Here is a 16,090-nt window from a genome sequence, read left to right as displayed (position 1 = left end):
AAGCACTGTATTTTTATGGTCTACAGTTTCAGTGTACAGATGGAGCTCATAATGCCTCTGCCTCGGATTGGAAATGGTCGCAATATCGCCCCCTGGTGTCTCCAACTGGTAGCATTACTGTATGCAGTTCCACAGTTCAGCCTCAGTTTCTGCTTCCTTCCCGAACATTAATTGCTATTTTTTACAAAGTGTATGAACAAATAGGATCCCAGAGAAATAAAGTATTTGCACCAACCTGCGTCTTTTGTTATGGAGTATATTTTAAAAGGGCCATTTTAAATATTAGAGTATATACAGTAATATCAGGTCAATATATATGTTTTTTTTTTATAATTTATTTTTTGTAATGGAAGATTCATTTATTTCTTTTTGAAATACTAGGACATAAACATTTCAGAAAGAAAATCTCTCCCCAGTTTTTTATCTTTTTACAACACAGTTTCATTCTGTAAGAGCTGCAGTGTGGAGTTAGAAACATTGGAAAATTGAATTTAATAATTTAAGCTTGATGAGTAAATTATAACAGAATTTAGATTAATTGTATTAATCTTATTACTTATTTAGTGAATTAATAAAGAGGCTGAACACTTTTAGAAATGAATTATATGCATACTTTTTGAATTTCAAATGTTAATCATACACCTTAAGTGAAATTCAGTCTCAGATTTTAGTTTGCTCTTTTGCAAACCATGAAATTCAATTTAAGTTCAAAACTTCAGATGGTATGATACAAATTCAGTCAATAATATTCAAATTCAGATTTTTAATTTAAATTCTAATATTTAATAGCATGATTAAACTAACTCTGTCCATTCAGCCAATCAGGTGTCAGCAGTGCAGTGCGTAAAATCATGCAGATACAGATCAAGAAGTTCAGTTAATGTTCACATCGAACATCAGAATGCGTGAAAATGCCTTGTTGATTAGAGAGGTCACAGGAGAACAACTAGACTGGTTCGAGCTGACAGGAAGTCTATAGTAACCCTAACCCAAATAATCACTCTTTATAGCCGTGGTGAGCAGAAAAGCATCACAGGACCCACAGCATGTCAAATCTTGAGGCGGATGGGCTACAACAGCAGAAGACCGTATAGAGTTGTCTCAACATGCCTTGTCTGTTAAGTTCAGGATCCTGGTGGTGTAGTGGTATGGAAAATGTTTTCTTGGCACACTTTGGGCCCCTTAATACCAGTCAAGTATTGTTTAAGTGCCCATCTTGCCATGTCTCGCATCCCTTCATGGCCACAGTGACTGGGAAGGCCACCGAAGAACATTGAAGTTATTGTCATGTTCATGAAACCAGTTTGAGATGACTTTTGCTTTGTGACATGGTGCATTATCATGCTGGAAGTAGCCATTAGAAGATGGGTAAATTGTGGCCATGAAGGGATGCACATGGTCAGCAACAATACTCAAATAGGCTGTGGCATTCAAGCAATGATTGATTGGTATTAATGGGCCCAAAATGTGCCAAGGAAACATTCCGCACACCATTACATCACCTCCACCAGCCTGAACTGTTGACACAAGGCAGGTTGGGTCCATGGATTCATGCTGTTGGTGCCAAATTCTGACCCTACCATCTGTGTGCCTCAGCAGAAATTGAGATTCATCAGCCCAGGCTACATTTTTCCAGTCTTCAGCTGTCCAGTTTTGATGAGTCTGCGCCCACTGCAGCCTCAGATTTCTGTTCTTCGCTGACAGAAGTGGAACCTGACGTGGTCTTCTGCTGTTGTAGCCCATCTGCCTCAAGCTTCAACGTGTTGTTCATTCTGAGATGCTTTTCTGCTCACCACAGTTGTACAGAGTGATTATCTGAGTTACTGTAGCCTTTCTGTCAGCTCAAACCAGTCTGGCCATTCTCTGTTGACTTCTCTCATCAGCAAGGCATTTCCATCCGCAGAACTGCTGCTCACTGAGTGTTTTTTTTTTTTGTTATTGCACCATTAGAGTAAACTCTAAAGACTGTTGTGTGTGAAAATCCCAGGAGATCAGCAGTTATACAAACACTCAAACCAGCCCGTCTGGCACCAGCAATCATGCCACTGTCTAAATCAGTGAGACATTTTTTCCGCATTCTGATGTTTGATGAACATTGCCTGAAGCTACTGACCTGTACCTGCTTGATTTTATGCATTGCACTGCTGCCACATGATTGGCTGATTAGATAATTGCATGAATGTGCAGGTGTACAGGTGTTTCTAATAAAGTGCTCAGTGAGTCTAAATACTCCTATGTGTTTTTGAGTTATTAAGGTTTGGATTAAACCCATTCCATTCAAGTGACCAATCAAACAGCCTAATAACTGTAAGACGCCAATAACAGATATAATGAACTTTAATAATGTTGGGTTGTGATTTGCAGCACTGGAACAGCATTAACAGGATCACACACACTCCTCAGTGAGAAGCAGTGTGGCAGAAGACTGACAACTTAGTGCACACCTACATCCATCTGCTAGCTTGAACTGATCAAGGACAATGAGTGGATGTACAGGATGGACCTGATAAACTGGAAACTGAATGTGCCCGGATGTCTATGTTTACTGAAGTGCACTAGAGTTATTAAAAAACGCGTATCTCTCTGAGAGGATTTGAATCAAAACACTAACTGAAATGACTGTCTATATGTTCATTCAGACAGACAGCTCGAAACGCTTCGGAAACGGGTGCAGTCTCTGGATTCACTTTCCACCAGTATGATGACAAATCCCGCCTCCCTGCACTACAGCAGCACTCTGATTGGGTAGTTCACAGCCTGAGCAGTCAGCTAGTGCTACCGTGCTGCCTTCATGTGCTCTCGGAGGTGTCGCGAATACGAGTTACCGACCTAAAAGTCTCTTCAGTTGGTTTACATTGCGCGATCTCAGCCGTCTTTACAGATTACTACTTGTCACATTGTGCGAGATGATCCAAATAAAATATTTTCCGAATCTCTATAACTTTTATGTTTTCCAAGAGTTTCCTCCTTGGCAGTCCGGGACAATGTACAGTGTAATGACAGCTTTTATGCTGTAATAATAATAATAATAATAATAATAATAATAATAATGAGCTTCAGACAAAAAGACAGATTTCCCGATTTGCTAGCATTTAGCATTTTATCATGGTGTAGTAAAGGCCCAGTGGTCAGAAATGGGGTTTTCTGTATGTTTATAAATACAGTTCATATAGTATAGATATCCTTATACAACACTTAGTTGTTGTACGGATTAACCCCAGGCAGCCTATGTAACTTCATTATATATGGTTTTAAATAGCGGGCAGTGATAAGAAGACACGGCAGCATATCAGACTAGCCAACTAACTAACATTTCCCGGACACTTGAACTAAAACATTCAGACGTCTTCACCGGTGGAAAACCGTGTATCTTCGGGAGCACGTGAAGGCAGCACAAGTTCACTGTCACACTAACGACGCGATCCTTGCGCAGGGAGGCGGGGCTTTTTTCGGAAAACGGGTGGGAAAAGGAACGCGGCGCCGGCGCCGTCCTATGGAGGTTTGCCCATATTACAGCTTTTCTCCGGTATCCCGTCATTCTCATGTTTATTGTCATACGGTGAAAAATGGCGGACGAGAACAGCAGTACTCCTCAAGCCCATGGCTTTGCGGAGAAGCTGAAGTCGTGGCTGTCCTGCTCCTGGACGTACGTGTGTGCGGTTTGGTTCGCCATGGTGTTAACTATGATTTATGTGCTGCGGAGTCCGCTGAAGCTTCAGGAGTCCGTCGCTGCCGGTAATGTTAAAAAACAACAAGCTGCTGGAGATGCTAGTCTCCCGGACAGCTAATGTTCATGCAGTTAGCTAGCTGGTATCGCTGTGTGTTCTCGCGCGCAGCAGCAGCAGCTTAGTTACGGCTCCTTTCGGTTTGTTTTAAAGGCTCAGGTTTAATAAAGACTGTAATGAAGACTCATAGCTTCCTGTCGCTCATGGTAGCATGCTAATAATGCTAACTGTCTTGTTGGAGAAACTGAGAGTTGAAGCCTTCTGTGTACAGTAATTAAGACGCCTGTGTCAATATGGATGCTTTCTCCTAAGTTTAGAGCTCTCTCTCTCTCTCTCTCTCTCTCTCTATGTATGTGTGTGTGTGTGTGTGTGTGTGTGTGTGTGAGAGAGAGAGAGAGAGAGAGAGAGAAAACCCTGTAGCTTCTGCTCGGATACTGTCATCTGGAGCTAACACATTACTCTTCCTTTTCCCTGCAGCATCCATGTTTCTGAACACTCTTACACCCAAGTTTTATGTTGCACTCACAGGAACCTCCTCTCTCATCTCTGGTCTCATACTGGTAAGATTCATATTCATTATAAATAAATACAGTAGTCACTGTAAGAGGCCAGCATGGTCCTGCTGTGTGTACTGTTGCTGCTTCACAGCTTTCAGGTGCCCAGTTTGATCTTTAGCTCGAGTTACTCTCCGTATGGAGTTTTTTTTCTCCCCATGTCAGTGTGGGTTTCGTCTGATTTCACTGATTTCCTCCAACTCCCCAGTTTTGGACTGGCTATGCAAAATTGCCCCAGGTGTAAATGAGGGCATGTGTGTGGATGGTGCCTTGTGATGGCCCGGTGTCGCATCCAGGGTGTTTTGCTGCCTCGCATCCAGTGTTCCCTGGAGAGGCTCCGGATCCACCGCAACCCTGACCAGGATAAAGTCCTTACTGTATGTGAATGAATGACTTAATTCCTCATAGCCAAAGACACATTTCTGACCTCCTAGCTGTCGGACGGAACAACACACCCGGGATGCTTGATGGAAACTCAACTTGGTAATAAAATTCTGAGAGATGGCTTTTCATTCATTCATGCATTCCTTCATTCATCTTTAGTAACTGCTTTATCCTAATCAGGGTGGTAAACTGGTTGTGAGGCACCATGGATGGCACCCCAGTCAATCACAGGGCACGCACACACACACACACCCACACACACACACACACACACACCCAGGTGCAATTTAGTGTCCTGGCTTGTTTTTGGGAGGTGGGAGGAAACCAGAGAACCTGAAAGACTGCTTTTAACAGCTCTATGAACCAAAGAGAAAAATTTAGAAGAAAATATCACATGCAGTGTCTCAGTTTGTTCCACTACCTCTAACTCCTTTTTTTTCTTTTTGAACAATCTGCATCCTCGGGCTCAGATCTTCGAGTGGTGGTACTTCAGAAAGTACGGCACATCCTTCATTGAACAGGTGTCTGTCAGTCATTTGCGTCCCCTCCTCGGCGGTGTGGAGACCAACAGCTCAGCGAGTCTCTTCTCCTCAGCTAATGGAGAAGTGGAGCAGCGGCCCAGTGTCTCAGGTAGCCATAAACACATCTGTAAGTGCATGGCTGTGCCTTTCCCCTCCCACTCCACTATCAGTGCACTACTGTGGTGAAACATTGTCTCATGTCTAAAGGAATAGCTGAAGACACATGTGTACTGAGTTACACATCTAGAGTAGGTAAGTAAAAATGACAGGTGTAGAATGGGAACTGTTGTGGAGGTTCATTTTTAACGTATCCATTGAGAGAGATATTTTCTTAGACAATTTGTGCAGTTTGTAACAAAAACACACATTACTGTGACTTGAACAATACCAGTCATAGGTTGCTGAACCAACACACACACTGAACTTGTGTGTGTTTTGTTATCTGTTAGTAAGCTTTCACTGAAATGACTAATTGGTGGCGTGCATCTGTTCTCAGAGTGTAAAGTATGGAGGAACCCCCTTAATCTTTTTCGAGGTGCAGAGTATAACAGGTAAGCTCTCTTTATCTCTGTCATTAGTTCCCTGTGTCTTACATCCAACCTTTTGTGTTGTGTATAAATATTGCCATCCCCCATCATTTCCTTCCTCATTCCTCTCTCAACTCCAGGTACACATGGGTGACGGGTAAAGAACCACTGACTTACTACGACATGAATCTGTCAGCTCAAGACCATCAGACCTTCTTTACCTCTGATACACAGCAACTCAAACCAGAGGATACTGGTTAGTTTTGTTTTTATTTTTATTTGTTTTATGTACTTAGTGACTCGTATGCAGTCTGTGCAGATGGCAGTTGGTCAAATTGTGTTTGTGTGCGTGCATGTTTGTGCGTGTGTGTGTTTGTGTGTGCGCGTGCGTGCGTGTGCTAAACAGTGATGCAGAAGGCCTGGCGAGAGAGGAATCCTCAGGCTCGTATCAGAGCTGCATACCAGGCAATTGAGCTCAACCATGAGTGAGTAAACTTAGTCTTATTTCATTTTCTTATAGTTGGTTTCTTAGTTCTGTCTCTATGTATTATTATACATTTAGGTTCAGGGCAAATATAACAGAATATTCACATGTCTACGTTAGACATATTGTTACCTAGCTATTATTTGACGTAACCACAAAGTCATTTTATATTTGATTTTGGATACAAACTTTATCTACAATATGGAGCAATATTTGGACAATGTTAAAATAAATTTATAAATAGTTAAATATATTGTGCAGTATAAGAATATGTAAATAATAATACAAAGAACGTTGAGCATAAATAAATGATTATAAAATTATTTTTTCATTCAATTAATCAGTCAATCAGTGAATTATGTGATGCTGCCTGCTACCTAAAGAATGCTTTAAATTAAAACTGTCACTTTTACTCATCAAACACAAAGAGCTAGGTAATTGGCTGAGTGTGTATGACACTCCCACTTCTTGTGTCATCTACAACAATCAAGCAACGAGCTTGGATTGCCAAGGCAGTCAGTCGTCGCCACGGCAACGTTCAGAGCTCCTAGTTAGATAGACAGACAGGCAGTCATTCAGAGCACATGTAGAAAAGCCGTTTCATTTTTCTTTTGTTTTTCATGTGTTATAAAACAAAAATAATTGCTGTCCGATTGTCAGTATATTTATCACAATATCAACCAGTGATTGCTTTTCCCTTAACTAAATAGCCACATATTGTACGCTATAACTGGCCAGAGAAAATACATGTTTGAGATCAGCTTGACATTCAGCAAAAATGCTCTGGTCGATAACAGAAAATTTACACCTTGTCCATCCAAGAAAACATAAAAACAGATTTCCTTTACTCAGCTTCTAATATTATCTACATGAAAAGATTATATGAGGCTTTTCTTTTCACCTAAAACAAAACAACAGCACTTTCTGGATGCCTGGTGAACGGTAAATGCTGAGCCAATTTCACGGTGGAGAATTCATGTCCTGTGTCTGCTGCTAGATATTATTTTGCTGCCAATTTTATCGCCCGTATAACCTCACAATCATTTTAAAATGAATCATATAAAATGTGTAATGAGCTTTGTTTCCCCACAAGATTGTTTTGCACCGTCCTTATTGGTCACTGTGTGTCATGACTCATTAAAGTATGCAGAGATTCCACTTGTAAAACTAATTTAGATACAAAGGTTTACACTATAATTATATTTCTGTTTAACACACTATGTAAAAGATTACCCAGGACAACTAATTGGATAGAAATTTTATTCCAGCCGCTTCCATTGCTTTACTTTATTCGGATGTTTTGTATACAGAAACATTTTGTATTCTAATTGAGCTGTCAGTCAGCCATAATGCGCATATATATATATATATATATATATATATATATATATATATATATATATATATATATATATAAAAAAATCTCTCTCACTGCCCACTTTAATAGGAACACCTGTATACCTGTTTATTTGAGCAGTTATCCAATCTGCCAATCATGTGGCAGTAGCACAATACATAAAATCATGCAGATACAGTTCAAGAGCTTCAGTTAATGTTCACGTGAAACATCATAATGATGAGATAGCATGAGCTCTAGAGTTTACACAGAATGGTGAAAAAAAACAAAAACATATAGATTGGTTCGAGCAGCCAGGAAGGATATAGAAACTCACATAATCACACTCTTTATAACCGTGATGAGCAGAAAAGCATCTCAGCATGCACAAAACGTCAAACCTTGATGGACGTGCTACAACAGCAGAAGACCACATTGGGTTCCACTCCTGTCAGCCAAGAACAAAAATCTGAGGCCATCATGGGCACAGGCTCACTGAAACTGGATTGGTCTTTTTCCAGTCTTCAACTGTACAGTTTTGGTGAATCTGTGCCCATTGATAGCCTCAGATTCTTGTTCTTGGCTGACAGGACTGGACTTTCTGGCAGCTCAAACCCGTGTAAACTCTAGAGACTATTGTGTGTGAAATTCCCAGGAGATCAGCAGTTTCTGAAATACTCAAACCAGCCCATCTGGTACCAACAACCAGTCACAGAGATCACATTTTTCCCCATTCTGATGTTTGATGTGAACATTAACTGAAGCTTTTGTCCTGTATCTGCATGATTTTATGCATTGCACTGCTGCCACATGATTGGCTGAAAACTGCATAAATGAGCAGGTGTACAGGTGTTCCTATTAAAGTGGGCATGTAATGTTGGAATGTAACAGTGATCTGTGAGCGTGAATAATGGTTAAGCCCGGCCTGTATTTACACGTCAGCATTGCTTTTGATATTACTGCATTATAAATCGTCAACTATGTCTCAAGAATATTGTTTATATCAATATTATATAGGTATATATTATATTCCTAACATTAAAATTGTATATTTATTTACTGTCATATTACACTGTTTATTAATTTTAGTTAGCTAGTTAGTTTTTATTCAATTTTATTCTTTTATTCTTTTATTTCATTTATTATTACTTTTTCTATTTTTTTTTTTTTAAATATATTTTGAAATTCCATATTGTGGCCTGATTATAATGGGCACACCACGCAAAGGGAAGCTTTTGTTCTGATGATGGAGAGATAGCTGTCATGGTTTTTTCTAGAGGGGAGAAATGCAGTATTCAGCCTTAAATCCACACTTAAATTTGTTCAGATGTGCTGCAGCCTATGTGCTTCTGGCTGAAGAGGAAGCCACTACCATTATAGAAGCTGAGAGACTCTTCAAACAAGCGCTAAAGTTCGGTACATGAAGTACACATACTCACACTTGTGTACATTCAGCCCACATGGTATTTTTGCTTATAATAATGCTGATTGCCTTTGATTCATCAGCGGGGAAAGACACAAATCTTCTGGTGTACATCAAGCGCAGATTGGCCATGTGTGCCCGTAAACTGGGACGCATCAAAGAGGCTGTGAAGATGATGAGAGACGTAAGACCAATGTGTATACTTTGCATGCAGGGTTTGCAGAGAAGATTTGCATACAGGATATGTATTTTCTGATGTGATAAATTGTTCTTGTTTGAATATTTTGAAAAATACTTCAGTCACTCAGACTGCACTGTTCTAACAAGAATAATTTTATTACACAGTATACTGACCATCATACATTTTTCTTCTGCTTGTTTCAATGGCTTTGGTGTGATTTGTCCTTTTCTTTTTTCTCTCTCATAGTTAATAAAAGAATATCCCTTACTTGGAATGTTAAATATACATGAGAACCTTCTAGAAGCATTATTGGAGCTACAGGCCTATGCTGATGTGCAAGCAGTTTTAGCAAAATATGATGGTGAGCTGAAGAAGCATTGTCATTTGGCATCTTACAGCAATGATATAGATATTTAGTTTACCAGCAGGATAGCATACTAATTGTTCCATACTTATCACAGGCTCCTAAGCCTAATTGTTTCTTTGTTCTGTTTTTCTAGATATCAGCTTGCCAAAATCTGCCACTATATGCTACACATCTGCTTTACTTAAAGCACGGGCAGTTTCAGACAAGTAAGTGTTCAGCATATCTGCAAGTTGAGTAATGTACATTTTCCAATTAATCATGTTCCTGTCAGCTTTAATAAAACCTCCTAACATAACCATTTATATCGTTTTATATTATGCACTACCAGTCAAATGTTTAGACATCTGTGCACATGGTGGGCTTTTCTTTATTTTCTTTATTTATTTTACTCTTTTTTACTATGGTAGAGTAATTATGAAGACTTTCCTGTTATAAAATAACATGTGGAATTATGTTGTGAACAAATCAAATGTATTTTATATTTAAAATGTCTAACAGTATTCCTGATGAGGTTTTGCATCTTGCCTCTTGGCATTTTCTCAACCAGCTTCATGGCAGAGCTTCACCCAGGAGGAGTATATTAAAGTTGAAGTAAAAAGTACTTGCATGGGGAAACAAGAATTATAAGTCATATAATTTAACTACTTTAGTTCCTAGTTTATCCAGCCATTTAACTTTTAGTGTACTTTAGATTAGATTAGCAGGAAATTGAGTTTTATGTGTGTTGCGTGTGTGTGTGTGTGTGTGTGTCCAGATTTTCACCGGAGACAGCCTCTAGGCGAGGACTTAGCACTGCAGAGATGAATGCAGTGGAGGCTATACACAGAGCAGTAGAGTTCAACCCACATGTACCAAAGGTTAGACTCCATTACCTATCTTATCGACAGAAACTGATTTTTCTGTGTCCTGTTTCTAATTTGTTTTTCCATGTTTACATAAGTATTTGTGCAATTTTCGGGCTGGCAGCATCCAGTGGTAGGAATGGCTAAGGGCCTTAGAATTCAATTTGATGGCAATTCGGAGTGCCCAGATGCGACTGTAAAATTATTCTTTTTGCATCTTCATGCATCTTATTTTTCTGTCAACATTATGATTTGTTTTCCAGTATAAACATTTTAAACATTTTTTCATTTATATTGTAACTTATTCATCGATCATGTAAAACACCAGGCTTAATGTAATTTCAATAGGACTGTCAGAAAACAGTTGTTGTTTGAATACAATTTGAATTTCCATTACGTTCATGTATTTGAAGGGAGAAAAATACAACTGACTAATTATACCTACTCAGTTAACACTGTCAACTACGACTGGAAACAATGGGAGAGGCAGAAAGTAGTGCTCTTAGAAAATTGTCTCGTTAAGATGACCAAAGAGACCATAACCCAGTTTACTAAATAGACCAGTAGGTGCTGCTGTTGCATTATTTTGGACAGTCTAGTTACCATCAAAACTCCCCCATTTCTACGTTAAGGATTCAGTTGGAGTTTTACGTTTTAAAATATGCAGGTAGAACAGCTGGCCGACCAACAACAGCAATGGCCTGACAATAGTGTACCATACAAATTTGTCTTCCTTTTTTTTTTTCTTACTTTGTTCTTTTAAGATTAAGTTAAACACTCTTAAGCCCTCATGCTCCATTTTTCTCAGTACCTGGTTCTAACTTGTCCAGGCCCCATCACATACATACACACCCACACCAACACCATGTGGATCTGACTACAAAGTGCACCTGTCTAAGATAAATGCCACACATATACACACATACATACACACACCTGTACTTTCAACTGCCATGGTGCCTGTACACATACTGCGAAGTGTCTTAAAACATTGCACATAGTAGTGGAAGCTTTGGCACCAGAAAACCAGAACTGCGCCTTTTCTGGTACAAAGAGTTCTTAGAAGAGAAACAATATATCTTTGTTCTAACTAGAAAATTTCTCATTAGAATACCCTTTTAAATAATAGTATTTTCTCTCGGAAAATATATGTGCCAAAATTAACACTCATAACAAATGCAATAATAAATGCAAACTGTCCCCAGGAACGATTGGAAATTTGCCAGCCGGCATTGCAAGAAATGCAGTGTCTGAACTTCACCAAGCACGATTAGGCATCATGAGTTGTGGTCAGATGAGACCAAAATCAAACTTTTTGTTCGTGCACTCCATCAGCACGTTTGGTGACAGAAGGGGACATACTTCCAAATCATCACAGGAATGTTTAGAGAGAGACATTATTTTGCAATGACCATTTCAGTCTTAACTGAAGTGAAGAGGGAAGTCCACATGCACGAATCTAAGAATATAAATGAGCTTATATAATAACGTGCTGTTATTTTCTGGAAAATTCAGGAAACCACGACTGTCTCTGTTGTTGTGTGTGTCTATATGTGGAATGTAAGTGTACTTGTCTGGTCCCAGTTGGCAGAGTGAAAGAATGATGAGGCAGACAGAGGTTTAGCTGAGAAACACTGTTTTAGGAGAGCCAGCCACATAAAAGGCACGGACATTCTATCCCCACTTCAAAGGAGTGTGTGTGTGTGTATGCATGTGCGCCAGGGGATGCCACCAAGGACAGATGCCACTCTAATGCCAGGGGTAGTTGGGAAGGGCAGATGTATGTCTGTGTGCCTGTTTGCTGGTGGCACGTGGACACATTTATGACTCCATTGTGCCCATGAAAGGGGTCATTTAGCCATCTGATGGAGGCATTTGATGGATGTCTGTTATTCCAAGCAGACTGAATGAGCTTCCTGTCCTCTGGAACTGTTTTGTGTCCCCAGGCAGGAGTTCTAATATGTAGTTGCTATCTACTGGAACTTAAAGGCAGTGTATCATAAACACATTTGTATATGTGCACAACACAGAACTCAAATACTGACAGTGCCAAAATTCACACTATTTTTCTTAGAATCTCATGTAATATGTATGTGTCTGTTTGTTTGTGTGTGTAGTATCTTTTAGAGATGAAGAGTCTGATCCTGCCACCAGAGCACATTCTGAAGAGGGGTGACAGTGAAGCGGTGGCATACGCATTCTTTCACCTGCAGCACTGGAAACGAGCAGAGGGAGCACTCAATCTGCTCCACTGCACCTGGGAGGGCAGTAAGTACACACAGAGACACACAGAGACACACACACACACGCGTGCGCATAGGTATGATCATCGTAGCAATAAACCAAAGTTAAACAAAATCCACAGATACTTTGAATTCAGATTACTGTAACTAAATAAACAGCCATGGCTCTAAGCATTAACAGGCATTTGTATGCTTCTGTCTATTTGGAAAGTCTGGTATATTTGTCACATGTGAAAGCAGAAGTGACATAAGTTTGCGTTATTTATTCAGCAATTTGGAAGGAATAAGAAACCTGAGATGATTCTATACTCCAGATAAGCCCAGATTTAATTCAAGGTAAACACTTGAAAACTGACGGCTTAATCTAATTTTGATATCCACTGCCCAGCATTCCGGATTATTCCCTACCCACTGGAGAAAGGTCATCTGTTCTACCCATACCCGGGCTGCACAGAGACAGCAGACAGAGAACTACTGCCATGTAAGTATAGCCTTTTAATTTCAGGTTAGTCACATCATTCAGATAATTTAAAAATAGGCATCTAAAATGTGATCTGTCTTCTGTTTCTACCTTTCTGTTTCAGCTTTTCATGAGGTATCAGTTTACCCTAAGAAGGAGCTGCCATTCTTCATCCTGTTTACAGCAGGCCTGTGCTCCTTTACTGCCATGTTGGCTATGCTCACACACCAGTTCCCCGATCTCATGGGTGTCTTTGTCAAAGCTGTAAGTCCCTATAGCAGCACTGATGTGAATACACTTGCTTGAGGTAGCACTACCGTAAGCATTATAACAGTTTGCAGTTTTAGTTTGCTGTTAGTAAACAGTTTAACATTCAATTAATCACATAATTGTGATTTAACAATTGCAATTTATCAGTCTGACCTGGATATGGTATCTGTCTTTACAACTATAAAAAATATTAATAATATTATTACTAAATTACTATTACAGCTCATATAGATGGAAATCTATATACAGAATCCATGCATTGTGATTTACATTGCAGCTAGCACTATTGTCAGAGCTATGCTGTTATAGAAAAATAAATCAACCTTCTAACCAATCAGATTTGAGAAATCATTACTATGGTATTACTCTACAATAACTTGCTGTTAATTTTATTATTATTTCACATTGCATGTGCCTTATTTGAAAACCAGACTAAGCAAACAAATACAACAAATAAGAAGAGTTTGGATATCGGGATATTCAAATTGCAGCTCATAACCATAGCCTCTATCTTTTATTAGGCCTTTATCTACACTTGGCCTGCTCCACACTCTTTAAATAAAGCCTAACACTGGAGACTTGCTTTATAGGCTTTTGTTTTGAGAAAGACTCCACATAAGCTAAGCGTTTACAGTACAAACCAGAGCCTGCTTAATGTAACCCTCACTTAGTACAAGTGAATGAAATAGGCCAAGAGGAAGAGAGGTGAGAAAAAGCAGAGCTCTCAGGCCAGGCCTTCTAAATCTCCTCCAGATTAGCCATGGCTGTGGTTTGATTGCTGTTCAAACGTTAACCCAGTCCTTCACATGGCGTGACTGGACACTCACCTCTTTTTTCTTCTTTTTCCCTCCCTCATTTTGTTGATGAATGATGTGGATCTCGGTTTGGTTTGCATGCACTTAAAGCCTCTTGTGTTTTGGAATGGGTAACCAAAGGAGCTTGCCATTGACACAGATTGTTCAAATCAGGATATCCTTCATGACATGCACGCAATGATGCCTGTACAGTTCAGCGTTCATCCCATCGAGCACACACACGTCCATTGTAAACATGCTGTTCACCAAGAGGAGTAGTACCCTTATTTGTCATAGTAATAAACTAAGCAATATGAGGACACCAACCATCGCCAGCCTCTATCTTTTCATCGTTCTCGTTTGTCATGATACAGCACTTATTTACATTAGCCGTATCTGTTCCCTGGATCTGCGCTTAAATAGATGATGCTTCTCCAGCTAAGACTCTGACCATCAGCATTTTCCCTCCCTTGTTGTTCGCGCTGCAATTGAAACTTGCCATGTTCAGTCATAAACGCCTGTTCATCTGTAAAATGCATCGCTTCATAAACACATTAAGCGCTTGTTTATGGTCAGTCGAGCTGTAAGCCTTCAAATGCTATTCAGATGCACGCTTTCACGCTAACTTGCAGACTTGGAGCTGTGTGCTGGCTTGAGTTTGGAGAAACACGTCCCTAATGTTTGTGTTTGGCCTGCGCTCCTCTTGAGCTATGACTCAAATTGTAGTAGTCAGCGGGGCAAATTTAATCATTTTTATGAAGTATCTAAGACATATAGAGCATAGACTTAATAAATGGTAATTTTTTATTTTTTAGAATTCTCTGCTGACTGTCAGTGGACAGAATGAATCAGTGACTTATTTATAATTAATTCTACTGCTTTTTTTCTTTTCTTTTCTTCTTTTCTTTTCTTTTCTTTTCTGTTCTTTTTTTTTTTGCAAGGATTATGTGCTTTGTTCATTGGAAGCACAAAAATAGCAGCATACACAATGACAGTCTTTAATGCGGAGGTCTGTAAGGCCATTCCTTTTGACATTTTAAATGCCAGAACAATGTAAATTGTTCAAAAGGACAAAGATAGAGTCAGGAGGAGAAACGAGAACCAGTTGTCACTGAATTAACTGGAACCTCTTTTTTTTTTTTTTTTATTTCAGTACAGTATTCACAAAATGTTTATCCAGATAAGATACCTACATACAGAATGCATTTGAATGCAGTTTGTTTTTTAATTGATTTTTTTTTTCTTCTTTTGCTCTTTTTCCACAGTTCTTCAGCACCCTTTTTGCACCATTGGGCTTTTTTGCAGACAAGATGGAGAACTTCATGCCTTCCTGCCTTTGGTACCAGCTGACAAGAATCTAAAACACAACCCTCCCTATCCCCCAACCAAAATACATGCAGACATCCCGGTGTCAATCTTCTGGATGTGTAGCATTAAATGTGCTAAGAAGTTCTGTGTGATCCGTGCTGATCGTAATAAAATGTTTTGAGCGATGTTTTTTTGATCGAATCCTGCCTTATTTTTTGGTCTTCTGAATGTGTAGATAGCTTTTTTTTTTAAACGCACTTTTGGAGCACGCCATCTTGAATGCCCAACTCCTCATACCGATATTACTAGATACATTTCCCTTCCCTTGGCAGTGAGTGCTACGGGGATAATATAGAGGCGAGGCATTCTGACATAGCAACAACTGGCAGAACTGGTTGGCCTTGTATATGTTGACAGAGGCAGTAAATCATGAAAGTGTTTTTAGCAGCTCTCACAAGCAAGTTCTTTACGCAACACCACACCTTACAGGATCAAAACCACTTGTTTTGTAATGTGGGCAGGGGTAAAAAGAGTAACCCAGCTGCTGGATGAGATTTTGTGGCTAGTCATTGTCCCAGTAATTCTGAGTGAGAATCAATACACAAAAGACCTTGTGTGTTAAATTTTAACATGGATCACAAATACAGAACATGACAAAGTGTAAATTGCTA

The 16,090-nt window shown here is 39.5% G+C and overlaps 1 protein-coding gene across 1 annotated transcript; it reads left to right on the top strand.

The window, feature by feature from the left end:
* The first annotated feature begins 3,477 nt into the window (after window positions 1-3,477).
* On the top strand, window positions 3,478-15,620 carry st7l (suppression of tumorigenicity 7 like). Its single transcript, XM_026927351.3, has 15 exons — window positions 3,478-3,735; window positions 4,203-4,285; window positions 5,134-5,293; window positions 5,681-5,735; window positions 5,852-5,967; window positions 6,118-6,196; window positions 8,859-8,947; window positions 9,038-9,138; window positions 9,382-9,496; window positions 9,636-9,708; window positions 10,257-10,359; window positions 12,462-12,612; window positions 12,976-13,068; window positions 13,172-13,311; window positions 15,377-15,620. The coding sequence occupies exons 1-15, from the start codon at window positions 3,567-3,569 to the stop codon at window positions 15,470-15,472; spliced, it is 1,623 nt and encodes a 540-aa protein (XP_026783152.1). The 5' UTR covers window positions 3,478-3,566; the 3' UTR covers window positions 15,473-15,620.
* Window positions 15,621-16,090: the final 470 nt, after the last annotated feature.

The sequence above is a fragment of the Pangasianodon hypophthalmus genome, chromosome 2 (genome assembly GCF_027358585.1).
Source record: "Pangasianodon hypophthalmus isolate fPanHyp1 chromosome 2, fPanHyp1.pri, whole genome shotgun sequence".
In the NCBI taxonomy this organism is placed as follows: domain Eukaryota; kingdom Metazoa; phylum Chordata; class Actinopteri; order Siluriformes; family Pangasiidae; genus Pangasianodon; species Pangasianodon hypophthalmus.
This window is presented reverse-complemented; position numbering and strand designations above follow the sequence as displayed.

Bases quoted from the DNA above. Each gene is read 5' to 3' on its own strand.
- st7l (XM_026927351.3), top strand. From the start codon at position 3,567: ATGGCGGACGAGAACAGCAGTACTCCTCAAGCCCATGGCTTTGCGGAG. The intron at 8,948-9,037 runs GTACATGAAGTA...TTGATTCATCAG, and splicing joins CAAACAAGCGCTAAAGTTCG to CGGGGAAAGACACAAATCTT. The intron at 13,312-15,376 runs GTAAGTCCCTAT...CTTTTTCCACAG, and splicing joins TGGGTGTCTTTGTCAAAGCT to TTCTTCAGCACCCTTTTTGC.